Source organism: Monopterus albus, unplaced genomic scaffold (assembly GCF_001952655.1).
Source record: "Monopterus albus unplaced genomic scaffold, M_albus_1.0 scaffold343.1, whole genome shotgun sequence".
Lineage (NCBI taxonomy): Eukaryota > Metazoa > Chordata > Actinopteri > Synbranchiformes > Synbranchidae > Monopterus > Monopterus albus.
In genome coordinates, this window is record NW_018128223.1 from 385,954 (window position 1) to 400,160 (window position 14,207).

At 42.1% G+C, this 14,207-nt stretch overlaps 1 protein-coding gene across 3 annotated transcripts in view; it reads left to right on the plus strand.

The window, feature by feature from the left end:
- The window catches only part of vav3 (vav guanine nucleotide exchange factor 3), a 114,352-nt gene that overhangs the window by 8,424 nt on the left and 91,721 nt on the right, over positions 1-14,207 (plus strand). For all 3 annotated transcript variants that reach the window (XM_020625019.1, XM_020625020.1, XM_020625021.1), the window contains exon 2: positions 10,820-10,936. In XM_020625019.1, the coding sequence (XP_020480675.1) occupies positions 10,820-10,936 (117 nt within the window). The remainder of the gene's footprint in view (positions 1-10,819; positions 10,937-14,207) is intronic.

The window sequence follows — 14,207 nt, forward strand, 5'->3', positions numbered from 1 at the left end:
CTTACAATAAAGAAATAAATAATTGGAAAACATAGTATGGATGCTGAATCAGCATCCATACAATAATAATAATAAAGAAATAAATAATTGTAAAACATAGTATGGGTGCTGAATCAGCATGCATACAATGATAATAAAGAAGAAGATAAGAGTGTGGATGCTTGAGAAATGCATTTTTTTTGAAGAAAACGTGTATGTATGCTGAGTGCTGAAAGAGCGACCTGAAAATGCTGAACATTTTGACATCTGAATGGTTTTGCTAGCTGAAAGTATGCTGAAATAGATATTCCCATTCATTTGAATGGGGCAAGATTTTCAGAATAAAGCTAAATAGTTTAAAGAGTATGAACTTTAGGAAAATTCTGAATTGGAAGCATGGATGTCTTTGAAGTGTGCTGAAGAACAACTCTGGCTTTTTAGTTATGTAGGGCTGTTAGCGTATTATGCCATTTTAATAATGTTATGTTTTGACATTTTTTCAGGTGACAGCGTGACCACTTAGACTGAGAACATGTGGTCAGTCTATCCAGGTAATGCCAAGTTAGAATTTGTTTGGATGTTTTCAGAGATGCGAGTGCTCATTATCTGACCAAGCTAGCTCTATTAGCAGACAGCTACACCTTGTTTAGAGCACAGTAGTCTGACAGCGAGGGTGCTGATGTTTCAGCTGCACTTTAGAGCTGCATTTCCACTGTTGGAACATAGCGAGTGGTACACCCCGTGCTTCCTATTGTCACCTGGCATAACCTCATGGGTTGACAGAAACCGCCCTACTTTATGTTATATGTCATTGATTCTGTTTTATTATGTGAGCTATTTAGAATTTCTTTGAGTATGAAAGGTGCTCTATAAATAAAGTATCCTTGACCTACTTTCCATTTCCACTGTACTTTTCCACATCAGTCTCTGTTTAGAGGAGACACACACAGTTGAGCAGAAGACATGAAGGATTACTCCATAGTGCAACAGTCAGCAAATAACAGAATCTATGAGCATTTTATCAAACAGATGTGGAACAAGCAGAACACAGACTTGCAGAAATGTGACGTCTTCACTGCTTTGCCTGTGGTCCACTCACTGAAGTCCCTGTTTTACCCCTAAACTAACGAGTGGATGTCTGTCATGTCTGTTATTTTTCTTGAATAACTTTCAAACTAATAATGATATGAGCATCATTCCAAATGCCAGCAGTAGGTTTCCATGGGTAAGTGTTCATATTTTGAGGGTAGGACTGTCATGGAAATATTGCTTTTATGGCCTTGGGGAAGAACCTGGGTCTTATGGGGAAACACACTTGCCCCTTGGTAACTAAGAGTGCTGCCTAGTCAGTCGATGTTTTTTGTCTTGCTCTGTGAAAATCTGGTGTTTAGCCCTAAGAGGAACTATGATTGCTTGTCATGGTGCAACAACTGACTCTGTGGTCAAACATGCAATATGCAGTCCCTGAGTCTTTCTTTTCCTTCAAATATTTGTTTGGTTGTTCTGCTGAATTGTCATTTTTATTGAGAAGACAGCAAATATTTTTCAAACTGTGGGAGCGTGCTAAAAATGAACAAAGCTAGCAGTCTAGCAGAGTGTGAAAAAAGGTGTGTACCAGAGTGTTTGTTGAAGCTAATGCATTCATTGAATGCACACACAAAACTGACTAAATACATACAGTGTAAATTTGAACATTTTCAAATTACTTGAAAAAAGCTTCGCTATATTCATTCTGACGATGTTTGGCTCAACTTACAGCACATGCAGGCTCCACACAGAAAGGCCCCGGGATGCGAACCCAGAACCTTCTTCAGATTTTTTAGTGTTTGCAATTTTGGTTTGAGAGACATGCGCCCCAATGAAAGGAACACCATTTGAGTAAAATGAGAGCAGTTTCTCACTGCCTGTGGATAGTCCAGATTCATGGCATAGTCCCTGTGCCTGTTCTCTCACTTCTGTGTCCACAGTCTACCCCCCAGAATGATTTCTCCTATCCAGCAGATGTGCAGGGATTTTGGACTCTGGGGTGGTGGATCTTCAGGGAGCACAGTGTGAACAGCAGCAACCTGGCTTACGTCAGCATCACAGTTCTGAGGGCGACCTGTAATAGTAACCCAAAGGAAACTATATATTCTCTGACATGTTCTGTGGTTGCCTCACAGTCACATCTACCTCCTCTACCTGTTGAATCTGCCTGCTGTGTTTTGTCAAAACACAAAGGGCCTTTTACTGTTTGGTTTGTATAACTGGGTTAACCTATGGGTTTGTCTACATCCTGACTGCTGACCCCACTGAACTGGGGTGACTGTGGTTTGGTGGGTAGAGCAGTCATCTCCCAACCGGCGAATCGGAGGTTTGAATCTCGGTACCTGCAGTCCACATGTTGAAGTGTTCTTGGGCAAGACACTGAGCCCGAAGTTGTCCCTGATAGTTAGAGCCATCGGTTGAGTTGGCGCCGCAGATGGCTGCCTCGGTTCTGTACCAGAAACAAATTCCTTGTGTGTAACATACTTGGTCTCGGTACCTGCAGTCCACATGTTGAAGTGTTCTTGAGCAAGACACTGAGCCCCAAGTTGTCCCTGATGGTTAGAGCCATCGGTTGAGTTGGCGCCGCAGATGGCTGCCTCGGTTCTGTACCAGAAACAAATTCCTTGTGTGTAACATACTTGGTCAATTAAGGTGATTATCCCTTATCCTGTTTGTGTATGTGATTTACTTGTAGCCTGTTTTTCTTCTGGAGAAGAATTTCTGTTCTTTGTTGACGTCTTCATGCACAGTTCAGCTCTTTGACTTGCCTGCTAGTGTAGCTCATTTCTGGGCTACAGTTACTAGCACTCTGCTACTTAAAGAGGGATTTGATGGTGGGTTTCAGCCACTACTAACTTCAAACTGGGACTTCACTAGATGTGAGCGGCCTGTGTGTGTGACTATGATCTGTTCAATCCACACTGACTCCAACCTGTGTGCAGCATCTCTCTCGCCAGAAGGACAGCACAGTCTTCACCAGGCTGAGTGACAGCAGAAATGTAGGCTCATCAGCAAGAAATCAGCAGTGTTTATATGTATGGTTTTATTCATTTTAATTTCCCTGTCTTACTACAAATGATGGCAGGAAAAATCTCCCACTGACACCAGGAGCCTGATCCACCAGAAGAGATTCCAACACATAAACAAACTAACAGGTGATCAACCTGCTTCAAGCAGCTGTCTGGGGCGATTACACTTCAAATGTGCCAAAGGAAAAAAATAGACTCAGAGCATAAAAAGGGGTCCAGGGATGATGTGTGTGTCTTGGAGTCAGTGTGAATTGACACATTTGATAGACTGGAAGTCTGCTACATAAGACGAGCGAGTGACAGACCTGCAGATAAACGTTACAATGACAGTATCGCGGAGGTCGTTGCATCTGTCCACTGTTTCTACAGCAACAGCAGTCAATCATGCATAAACTGCTGTATTTTGCAACCTTTGAAAAAAGTCAGTCACACCTTAAATAAATGTGCCCACACAATGCGACTGATCATTGGCAGTCTGGAGCCCTGAGTTACTAACATTGGGCCACACTCACCACCAACTGTTTTTAAAAACATATTTGTTTGTAAAACCCACTTACAAAGTTTTAACGAAGACTCTGGCATTCACCAATCTTTTGTTATCTGGGATTTGTTCTTAGGTAAGAACAGGATCTACGCAGATTCAGGAACAGTTACATACATTTGAGAACATTTTCCCCATTATTTTACAAAGCATTCTGGTCTTTTAAAACAAATAAATTACAAGTTGCTGTCAGGTTTGCCCGGCTGCACCTGCCTCTCTCACCTCCATCTCTGTTTTCAATTCCTGGATCTCAAACACCGGTTTACCACTGCTCCCATACTCTTCCAACCCGATCCCTCGAGGCAGTTCATGGTCAAGGTGGACGCGTTCAACACTGGGGTAGGAGCGGTCCTCTCAGCAGTATGAGGGAGCCCGCGCTCTGCATCCCTGTGCCTTCATCTCTCAAAGGTTGACCCTGGAATGGAACTATGATGTAGGTAACTGTGAACTACTGGCTGTCAAACTAGCATTAGAAAAATGGCGGCACCTCCTCAAAGGTGCCAACCAACCGTTTTTAGTCTGGACCGATCATAAGAACTTGGCCTACCTCCAGTCTGCCAAAAGACTGAACCCCAGGCAAGCAAGGTGGGCCTTGTTCTTTGATCGGTTCCGGTTCACCCTCTCCTATCAGCCAGGGTTCCGTAATCAGAAACCAGATGCACTCTCACATCAGTTCAGCCCATCTACCACTGAACCCCCTCCTGAAACCATCTTACCCGCCTCCTGTGTGGTGGCCTCTGTGTGACATGGGAGATCAAGGACACCACATGGGAGGCCCAACAACAGGAACCTGATCCTGGGGTGGGGCCACCAGATAAATTATTTGTCCCCAGGCTGCTAGGGCTCAGACCCCACAGCACTCCTATAAACCGCGGTCCGCAGTTCACACCACACGTCTGGTTCGCTTTCTGCACAGCCATCGGGGCTTGTCCTTGTCTATCTTCTGGTTACCACCCACAAACCAATGGCCATGCTGAATGGTTGAACCAGGAGCTGGAAAACGCAGTCCGCTGCATAACCAGTTCTTCACCAGAAGACTGGAGTCTGTTGTTGCCTTCGGTGGGATACGCCCACAACACCCTCTCTAGCTGCACCACCGTTATCTCTCCATTCCAAGCATCCCTCGGTTACCAACCCCCTCCAACGCCAAGACTGACATTGCCGTCCCCTCAGTCCAGGCACACATAACCCGCTGTCAAGACATCTGGGCTAAGACTAGGGCCGCACTGTTGCGTACAGCTGAACAGACTTTGTTTTCAGTTTCTGATTATGCCACATCGCACACCTGCCACGCATCTCTTAATCAACACCACCTGCATTCACTTAGTCCTTCACTCTACTTAAGACCAGCTCACATATCTTCTCTTGCCAGTTCGCCGCTGCTTCCATGCCGACCGCCCGCCCGCACTTTGTCCAGCTCTCCTTTGTATTTTTTGCTCTTGTGTCACTAGTTGTTTTTTTTTTTTGCACTCTGGATTATCACCTGCTTTTCCTCTAGTTCCTTGTTCCACCTCTCCTGCTCCTTACCACCGCTACCACGGACTACCATCTCCAGACAATATGCCTGATTGCCCTCCCAGTCTCCACCAGCCAGGTTGATGCACAGTCCTACAAACTGCCTCCATTCACTACCAACCTCTACTCTGTCTCCTCAGTCTGTTCCACCTCCACTGGCCAGCCAGTGAGTGACCTTCTTTTTTTCTGTTTTGCAGCTTGGCCCACCTTCTCCAAAATCCCCACAGTAACTGTTACCATGCTGGTTGACACCTGGTTCTTTGGACTTTCTCTTCAGCATTTATGTATTATATGTCCACTGCACTTGTAAATATTTGTACAGCACCGATTAAGAACAAATTAATTGCGATACTGAGGAGATGTAAGAAACAATATTACGCTAAAGTATTAGAGGATAATATAAATAACATGAGAGGTACTTGGAATATATTAAATAAATTGATTAGAAACAGTACCAGCATGAGTAACTACCCTCAATATTTCATGGACAATGATACACCGGTCAATAGATTGGAGGATGTAGTAGATAAGTTTAATAGGTTTTTTTTGAGTGTTGGTCCTGGTTTAGCAAGAAGCATTTGTGCAGATGATACATCCGTCACTATAAATAACAATACAATCGAAAGGAATATGAGTTCTATGTTTCTGAAGCCCATAGTTGAAAAGGAAATTATAGATATAGTGAACAAATGTGGTAATAAAACATCTAGTGATATTGATGGTATCAGTATGACAATGGTTAAATGGGCAATCGAGGGGATATGCAAACCATTAACCCATGTTTTTAACATGTCGTTTCGACTTGGGCAGTTCCCCAAAAATATGAAAATAGCAAAGGTTATTCCACTGTATAAATCTGGTGATAAGCACAACTTCACAAATTATAGACCGGTTTCTCTGTTGTCACAATTTTCAAAAATCTTGGAAAAACTTTTTAATAACAGATTAGACACATTTATTGATAGACATAAAATCGAGATGAAGTTGTCAGCTGTTGTGATTTTTACTGAAGAGATGCACTGGCAGGACATCGTCAATTTGTGAGGTTGGGTGAATACCAATCGAGTGAGCTGGATATTGTATGTGGAGTGCCTCAGGGTTCTGTTTTGGGACCTAAATTATTTATATTATACATTAATGATATATGCAAGGTTTCTGATTTAGTGAAAGTGGTTTTGTTTGCTGATGACACTACCATATGGGCATCGGGTGAAAATCTACAGCAACTCTCTGGACGGGTTTCACAGGAACTTGAGAAGATAAAGAAATGGTGTGGCAGTAATATACTGTCTTCTGATCCATTATGTTTGTTTTGATGTATTAATAAAGAAAAGTTTACTTTTGTGCCACCATTTTTTTGTGCTGTTGCGCAGTCACAAGTGTGTGACCTTACACAACTGTTGCAAACAAAAATACACTCCACAAGTGTATGTTGGCCAAGATCTACTAATAACTGTGCATGCACCAAATTCATTCAGGCTAGACTTTCTAAGTAACGTTTGTTAATTAGTGTGATGTGCTTTTGCTAAATACTGTGCCACTGATGCAAACTTAAAATTTTTACTAAAATCTAGCAAACTTGCTTAGGTATTTCATGCAAGATTTGCTATTTGCATTTTCACTACTGTTCAAAGGTTTGAGGTCACCTTCATTTTCCCAGTTTTTCTTTTGACATTTAAGTCGTTCAAGTCCAGTGAATAACCTTAAATGGTACAAAGCTAAGAAGTGAACTGCCAGATGTAAAAAAAAACAACAAACAAACAGAAATGTCACCCAATGCTGAAAATGTATTAAACTTCAAGTAAAACAGGGATCAAGTAACAGGTAAACTCCCATCTTTTCCACAGTGGTAAAAGTAAACGAAGCCTTGAAAACTGAAGCAAACAGTTCCTATGTGTCCAACCATTTGATTACTTATGACAACAGATTTTGTCTGTACAAAAGCAGTGTTGGACAAGACAGTATTACTACATCCTCTGAGGCAGTATTTGGAAAAAGGTCATTAACAAAGGAAGTCAGAGATTTTGAGGGTTTTATCCTATAGTGGGATAATGAGCCAAAAACATCTTCAGGCTGTGTAGAAGAAATGAACATGATAGTTGGTTTCAAATGATGGGATAGCAGCACAGTGTTCAGACTTTCCAGATGAAGAGTGAAAGCAAAGCAACTGACATGTGCAACACATCTGTAGCAACTTCTGCAACAGTGCTGTCTGTCCCAACAGTGTTTGGTTTCAGTTGCAGAAAGAAAGCCACAAGTGTGTCTGACTGTTGGATTGCACTGATAAAGTGAAATTAAATTACACTGATAACAGCTGGAAAATTAAGGAGACCTCAAATGTTTGAATGGTAAGTGAGGGGTTCAAATGTATAATAAACTGACTGACACCTGTTAAGCCTATAGCTTTATTTTCCTTGACACTGGAATATAAACTGCAAATTCAGAATGAGAACAGTGTTGCCAAATCACCAGCAACCAAAAACTGTCACACAGAGCAGCTGTGAGCAGGAAGTCAGAAAATGGAAATGAAGCAGGAAGTGAAACTAAACATGCCCTCGATTGAGCTCAAACCAATGTACTGAGATGTCAGGCACAATGAAGAAAAAAGCACCACTCTGCACCCAGAAAAAAACCCTACTTTGTTCATAGAGCTGACTTAAAGTTGACCTTTTTTAAAACTCTTTGTTAAATAAAAACACCTTTAACAATATCTACTCCTGATTAGCATACAGTTACAGTCATAGTTTAATAAAATCCTGTTTATATACAACCTTTCAGAATTTGTATATGTACTAGGGCTAGCCCCTAAAAGTCTGAGACTCTTAATTCATTATGTTTTTTTTTTGTCACCAGGTTTGTCATCTTCTTCTCCTCATTTTGGTGTGCCAAGTGGCAATTTGCTCAATATTTCCCCCTGTGGTCGGGGAAAATACCCACTTTAAAGGTCCAACTAGAGAAATGCATTTCCTGTCGAAAATGCGTGTGGATGCTGTGTGCTGAAGGATCGCCCTGAAAATGCTGAACATTTTGTCAGCTGAAAGGCTTATCTACCTGAAAGTATGCTGAGTGCAGAATTTCCCCATGCGTTTGAATGGGGCATGATTTTCAGAATAAAGGTAAATATTATAAAAGTATGAAGTTTAGAAAATTTCTTAAGAAAAGCATGAATGTCCTGGGAGAGCTGAACATTCTGATACCTGAAATACCTGAAAGTATGCTGAGTGCAGAATTTCCCCATGCGTTTGAATGGGGCATGATTTTCAGAATAAAGGTAAATATTATAAAAGTATGAAGTTTAGAAAATTTCTTAAGAAAAGCATGAATGTCCTGGGAGAGCTGAACATTCTGATACCTGAAATACCTGAAAGTATGCTGAGTGCAGAATTTCCCCATGCGTTTGAATGGGGCATGATTTTCAGAATAAAGGTAAATATTATAAAAGTATGAAGTTTAGAAAATTTCTTAAGAAAAGCATGAATGTCCTGGGAGAGCTGAACATTCTGATACCTGAAATACCTGAAAGTATGCTGAGTGCAGAATTTCCCCATGCGTTTGAATGGGGCATGATTTTCAGAATAAAGGTAAATATTATAAAAGTATGAAGTTTAGAAAATTTCTTAAGAAAAGCATGAATGTCCTTGAAGAGCTTTGATAACTGAAATTACGCTGTAGTAGAATTTTCCCATCCTTTTGAATGGGGCAAGATTGTCAAAATAAAGCTAAATATTTCAAAAGTGTGAAGAGCTGAACATTTTGATACCTGAATGGCTTTGCTAGCTGAAAGTATGCTGAACTTATTAAAGATGTGAAAATAGTAGGGGCATGTCCCAATTGCACTGCATTTTATGGACCACCAGATGGCACTCCAAGACTGTGTCATTGACTCAGCACTTTGAGCTCCAATTGACTTGTATTACAAAAAATAAAGCTGAATAATTTAAAAAGGTATAAACATTACAACAAAGAAAAATACAAGCAGGGGTGTCCTTGAAGAGTTGAACAGATAGAGACCTCAATGGCCTGTATAGCTGAAAGTATGCTGGAACTATAAAGTGCCAAAAAAAAGGTGGAAGATCCCAGAATAATAATAATAAATAAAGAACAGGAGAACATAGTGTGGATGCTTTACAGCACACTATTTAGCAAATTGCTGCCCAGAATGAGGAGAAAAGGACAACAAAATCCACTGGGACAAACCACTGAAAGGTGAAATTTGTACTTTATTAGAAGTGATTTCAAACATCATGTGGCTGGTTTTGCATATGTGTGTCGTTTGCACAACCGTTTAATGTTCTGTGACATGCATCCAAACAGGATTAAGAAGCTAACAAAAATGTGCTGGGAAAACAATGAGGAATTATAAATAAGAGGTATCATAAAAGTATATTCCTATGTTCTTTAGTAGGTGGCATGCATCAAACATAACATGCGCTGGTGGTTAACTGACAAGAGAAGCTCAAACTAGTCTCTAACCATTTCTCAGAAGAAAAAATCACCTATAAGAGCATCGTTTCAGCCGAAGGAGTGCGCTGCCTGTCTCATTATTTCGACAAATCCATGTGGCAGCCCAGCATTTTATATCATCAATTTAAATAGGTAGCATTTTAAATATTGCATCATATGCAGATGTGTTTTATTGATTTTTAAATACTCAGACATATGTATCTCACAGCCCACAAGTCTTGATCCATAAACCAGATTTACTCTGTAAAACAAGCAACAAAAAGCACCATCCTACTTGCCACAAGTTGACTACAGTATGAATCAAATCACCTGTGTCGATGGCAAATTACTGAAAACAAGATTAACATAAAGAGTCAAGCAGAATATCCAGTAAATAATAATATCCAGACCCATTGCATAATATGAAATAATGCAATACAGAATAGAGAAGCTGCTTTTTTAGAACCAGCATAAATATGACTTTGGTTAAAAAGGCTTGAGGGGTGTGGTTTTATGGTGAATCTGGGCCCCGGTGTCACAAAATAAGTATGCAGCTCCAACTTACTGGAAGATGTAGATGTACCACAAATTTTAATGATAATAATTTGAATTATTTTTACTTACCTTTCTGCTAAATTTCCTAATTTACTTGGATTTTGTGCAGATTATGAGTCACACCAGTTGTCATGATTCTGTCCTGTCAGTTTCTGTTTCCATGTTTTTATTTTGACTTTACTTCCTGTTCCTGTTTGCCTTAGTTTCAGACTTTTTACTTTAATCACTAGTTATTACACCTGTTTTCACCCCTTTATAGGCAGCTTTCCCCCACGGGGATGCTGCCAGATTGTTCTCTATATTCATGTTAACCTAGATTCTGTTTACTGGACTCCTGTTTTTGTATTGTGTTATTTGTGACCGGGACCTTATTAAAAGGATTGTTTTCTGTTTTACCTCATCAGGCAATATAATTGAGTTTACCCATGACATTTTTGGTAGCTTCACGCGCCAATCCTGACACCAGTGTCTTAGAAACACTGTTCTTAAGGGATTTTTGTTACAATGATAAAATGACTACTGCTTGCTTTGTTTTGCTGATTCTTTAAATTTGCATTCATTAATGCAGTCATTTGTGTTTTGTTAAGATCTTAGTGGTTAAAACCCATTGCCCTGTTTCTACAGTAAATACATCATAATAACCCATCATCTCGTTCATGCCTGTAGTACTGTCTGTACATTTTTAAGTGACTCACTCCCAGGTGACTGCTCTCTGTCCTCTCTCTCTCAGTTCCTGTGCCTCAAGAACATCAGGACCTTCCTGGAAGCTTGCAGCGAGATATTTGGCATGAAGAAGAGTGAGCTGTTCGAAGCCTTTGACCTTTTTGACGTCAGGGACTTTGGAAAGGTAAGACAGGACTGCACAGTTACATGGAAAAAGATGAAGGCTGATGTAGGCAAATGTGCTTTTACATCCATCTTTTTCCTTGTAAGTTATGGAACTCGGTCAAAATGATGTATTATTATTTATTAAGTAAAAGTAAGTAAATTCCTTTTTCAGCAATTTCAATTTTAAATGATAACTAGACAGCAAGGGGTAAGTCCGTTTCCTCATAATGCCATAAAAGCAGTACTCCTATGACAGTCTGACCCTCATAATATGATTGCTTGACCATGAAAACCTACTGCTGGCATGGAATGATGCCGACATCTTTATTAGTTTGACAGATATTTAAAAAAAAAAGATAGATGTGACAGTCACTCATTTTACAAGCAGGGGCCTACCCTCACTAACAATGAATGGAAGCATAAGGACGAATGAATGAACTATGAAGATACTGAATGCTTGTGAATAATTGGCTGGTTGTGCACTTGTTGGTTTTGGGGAAGGTTAAGGAGGTCTGGGCTGCTCTTGAGTACTGGCAGACCCCCAAAACCTTCTAACAAAAATGTGCAGACAGAATGGCTAAGTGTCTCGGGGTTTAAATAGAGAGGCTAAGTCCAGCACCCTATGGTCTCAGTAAGGTGGCCAGGGATTCTTATGCAGAAGCTGTAGTTGTGACTTTGATACAGGATGAGTGATCTGAGTAAGATCAGGGACCATACCAGGGAAAGTCAGTTCAATTAATTTCTGTTCTATTATATAGCACCAATTCATAACACTTGTCTCCTGGTACTTAACATAATCAGGAAATTATTATAAGGAAAAACCCAACAAATCCCCCTTGAGCAAGCACTTGCTGACAGTTGGGAGGAAAAACTCCCTTTACCGGAAGAAAGCTCCGACAGGCCCCGGCTCTTGGTGGGCAGCCTTCTTTTTACTTCTTTCTCCTTTCTACTTCTGGCGCCACACAGATTGGCAGTGAGTTCCAGCAGCTCTGTCCTCTTTTGTGTTTTCTTGTGTTTTTTCCCGTGCTTTCTGTGTTTGCTTTGTGTTATACTTCTTCTGTAGGCCTCTGTGGAGCAGTACTACTAGGAGTACATCTTTTTATTGCATTTACATTATGTTTTATACATTTTCGCGAGCTCCCGAGTCAGGGGACTCTGGGAGCAGTGGCCCCATTGTTCACTCTCAAGACCAGCAGCTCACCCTCGAGAAGCTGGAGATTCCCACGGAGATACGACGAAAAATGCAAGGCGGTAGGGCTGGAGTAAAGCGCCGAGAGAGGAAACGGAGGTATAAGCCATGTCTACCATCTGTTGTTATGGGAGATGTCCGGTCCCTCTCCAACAAGATGGATGAGCTAATGGTGCTAACAAGAGTGGAAAGGGTGTACAGGGATAGTAGCATTATTTGTTTCACCGCGACCTCGATGAACAATTTCTGATTCTGTGGTCTCCCTACAGGAAATCACACTAGTTCGTGCAGATTGAAGCGCAGCAGAGAGTGGTAAGAAGAAAGGGGGGGTTTAACTGTATACATAAATAACAGATGGTGTAATCCCGGACATGTTACTGTTAAGGAAAAATTCTGTAGCAGAGACATTGAACTATTAGCTGTCAGTGCACAGCCATACTATATTCCCAGGGAGTACTCTCATGTAATTGTGGTGACGGTGTACATAAATCCCTCTGCCGATGCTACTGCTGCGTGCGAGCACGTGCAGAGCACTGTGTCTAGGTTGCAGACACAACACCCACATGCTTTAATTCTCATCTCAGGGGACTTTAACCATGCCTCCCTCCCCTTCTCTGCCACCCTCCCTAACTTCAAACAGTATGTTAGTTGCCGCATGAGGGACAATAAAACTCTGGATCTACTGTATGCAAATGCCAGAAATGCATACACCTCTGCCCCCCTCCCCCCTCTAGGTCATTCTGACCACAACCTTGCCCACCTGCTTCCTGTGTATACTCCAGTGGTGTATAAGGTGTCACCACAGGTCAGGGTAATAAAGATATGGACAGAGGAGGCAATTGAGCAGCTGAGAGACTATTTTAACACCACAGACTGGGACATCCTCTGTACTCCTCATGGAGAGGACATAGACGACCTCACACACTGTGTTTCGGATTACATAAACTTCTGTATGGAAAACACTGTACCATCCAGGAGAGTATGGTGTTTTCCTAACAACAAGCCATGGGTGAGCCCCGAGTTAAAAGTACTGCTAAATGAGAAGAAGAGGCTTTCCTCTCAGGGCACAAGGAGGAGCTGAGCAGAGTGCAGTGGGAACTAAAGTACATGATCCGGAGGTGCAAGGCTAGCTACAGGAAGAAGCTGGAGCAGAGCATGGAGAATAACAACGTGTGTGAGATGTGGAGAGGCCTGAAACACATGTCAGGCTATGGTAAAAGTGGTGATGGTCACAGGTCGCGGGGGACAAGGCCTAGGCAAATGAACTGAATCTGTTTTTTAACAGATTTGACTCTACCAAGTCCTTAGCCCCCACCATGCCACCCCTCCGTCTCACCTCTCCAGGTCATTTGTCTCCTCGCAGCTGCAGCTGCTCACACCTCAGCCAGACCTTGCCCCTCCTTCCACTGTCATGGGGGGTTCTCAACAGCCCACAGCTCCTGAGCAGTCACCACCCACCCGTCCCCTCAGTCTCACGGTGGACCAGGTCAGGAGGGAGTTAAGGAGGATTAAGGCCAGGAAGGCCTGGAGAGAGTTCCGGTTCTGTGGAAGACATCCTGTGCGGTCCCAGTTCCTAAAATAACTCATCCCAAGGAGCCAAACCATTACAGACCCGTTGCCCTGACCTCCCACCTGATAAAGGCCATGGAGTATTGTCCTTGGCCACCTCCGTGCCCAAGTGAGCTCAGCACTGGACCCGCTGCAGTTTGTATATCGACCTGGCATCAGGGTAGACGACGCTATTATCTACATGCTGCATCGAGCCCTATCTCACCTGGAGTCCCCCAGAAACATGTCATGTTCTTTGACTTCTCCAGTGCTTTCAACACAATCCAACCGTCACTGCTGAGGGGGAAGTTCGAGGGGGCAGGTGTGGACCAACACCTGTCAGAATTGATCATTAACTACCTCACAAACAGACCTCAGTTTGTAAGTCGGCGAGACTGTGTGTCGAACGTGGTAGTCTGCAGCACAGGGGTACCCCAGGGGACGGTGCTTTCCCCCTTTCTGTTCACCCTCTACATGTTGGACTTCAAGTACAACTCCCACCAGTGTCATCTACAAAAGTTCTCAGATGACATTGCTATTGTTGGATGTGTAT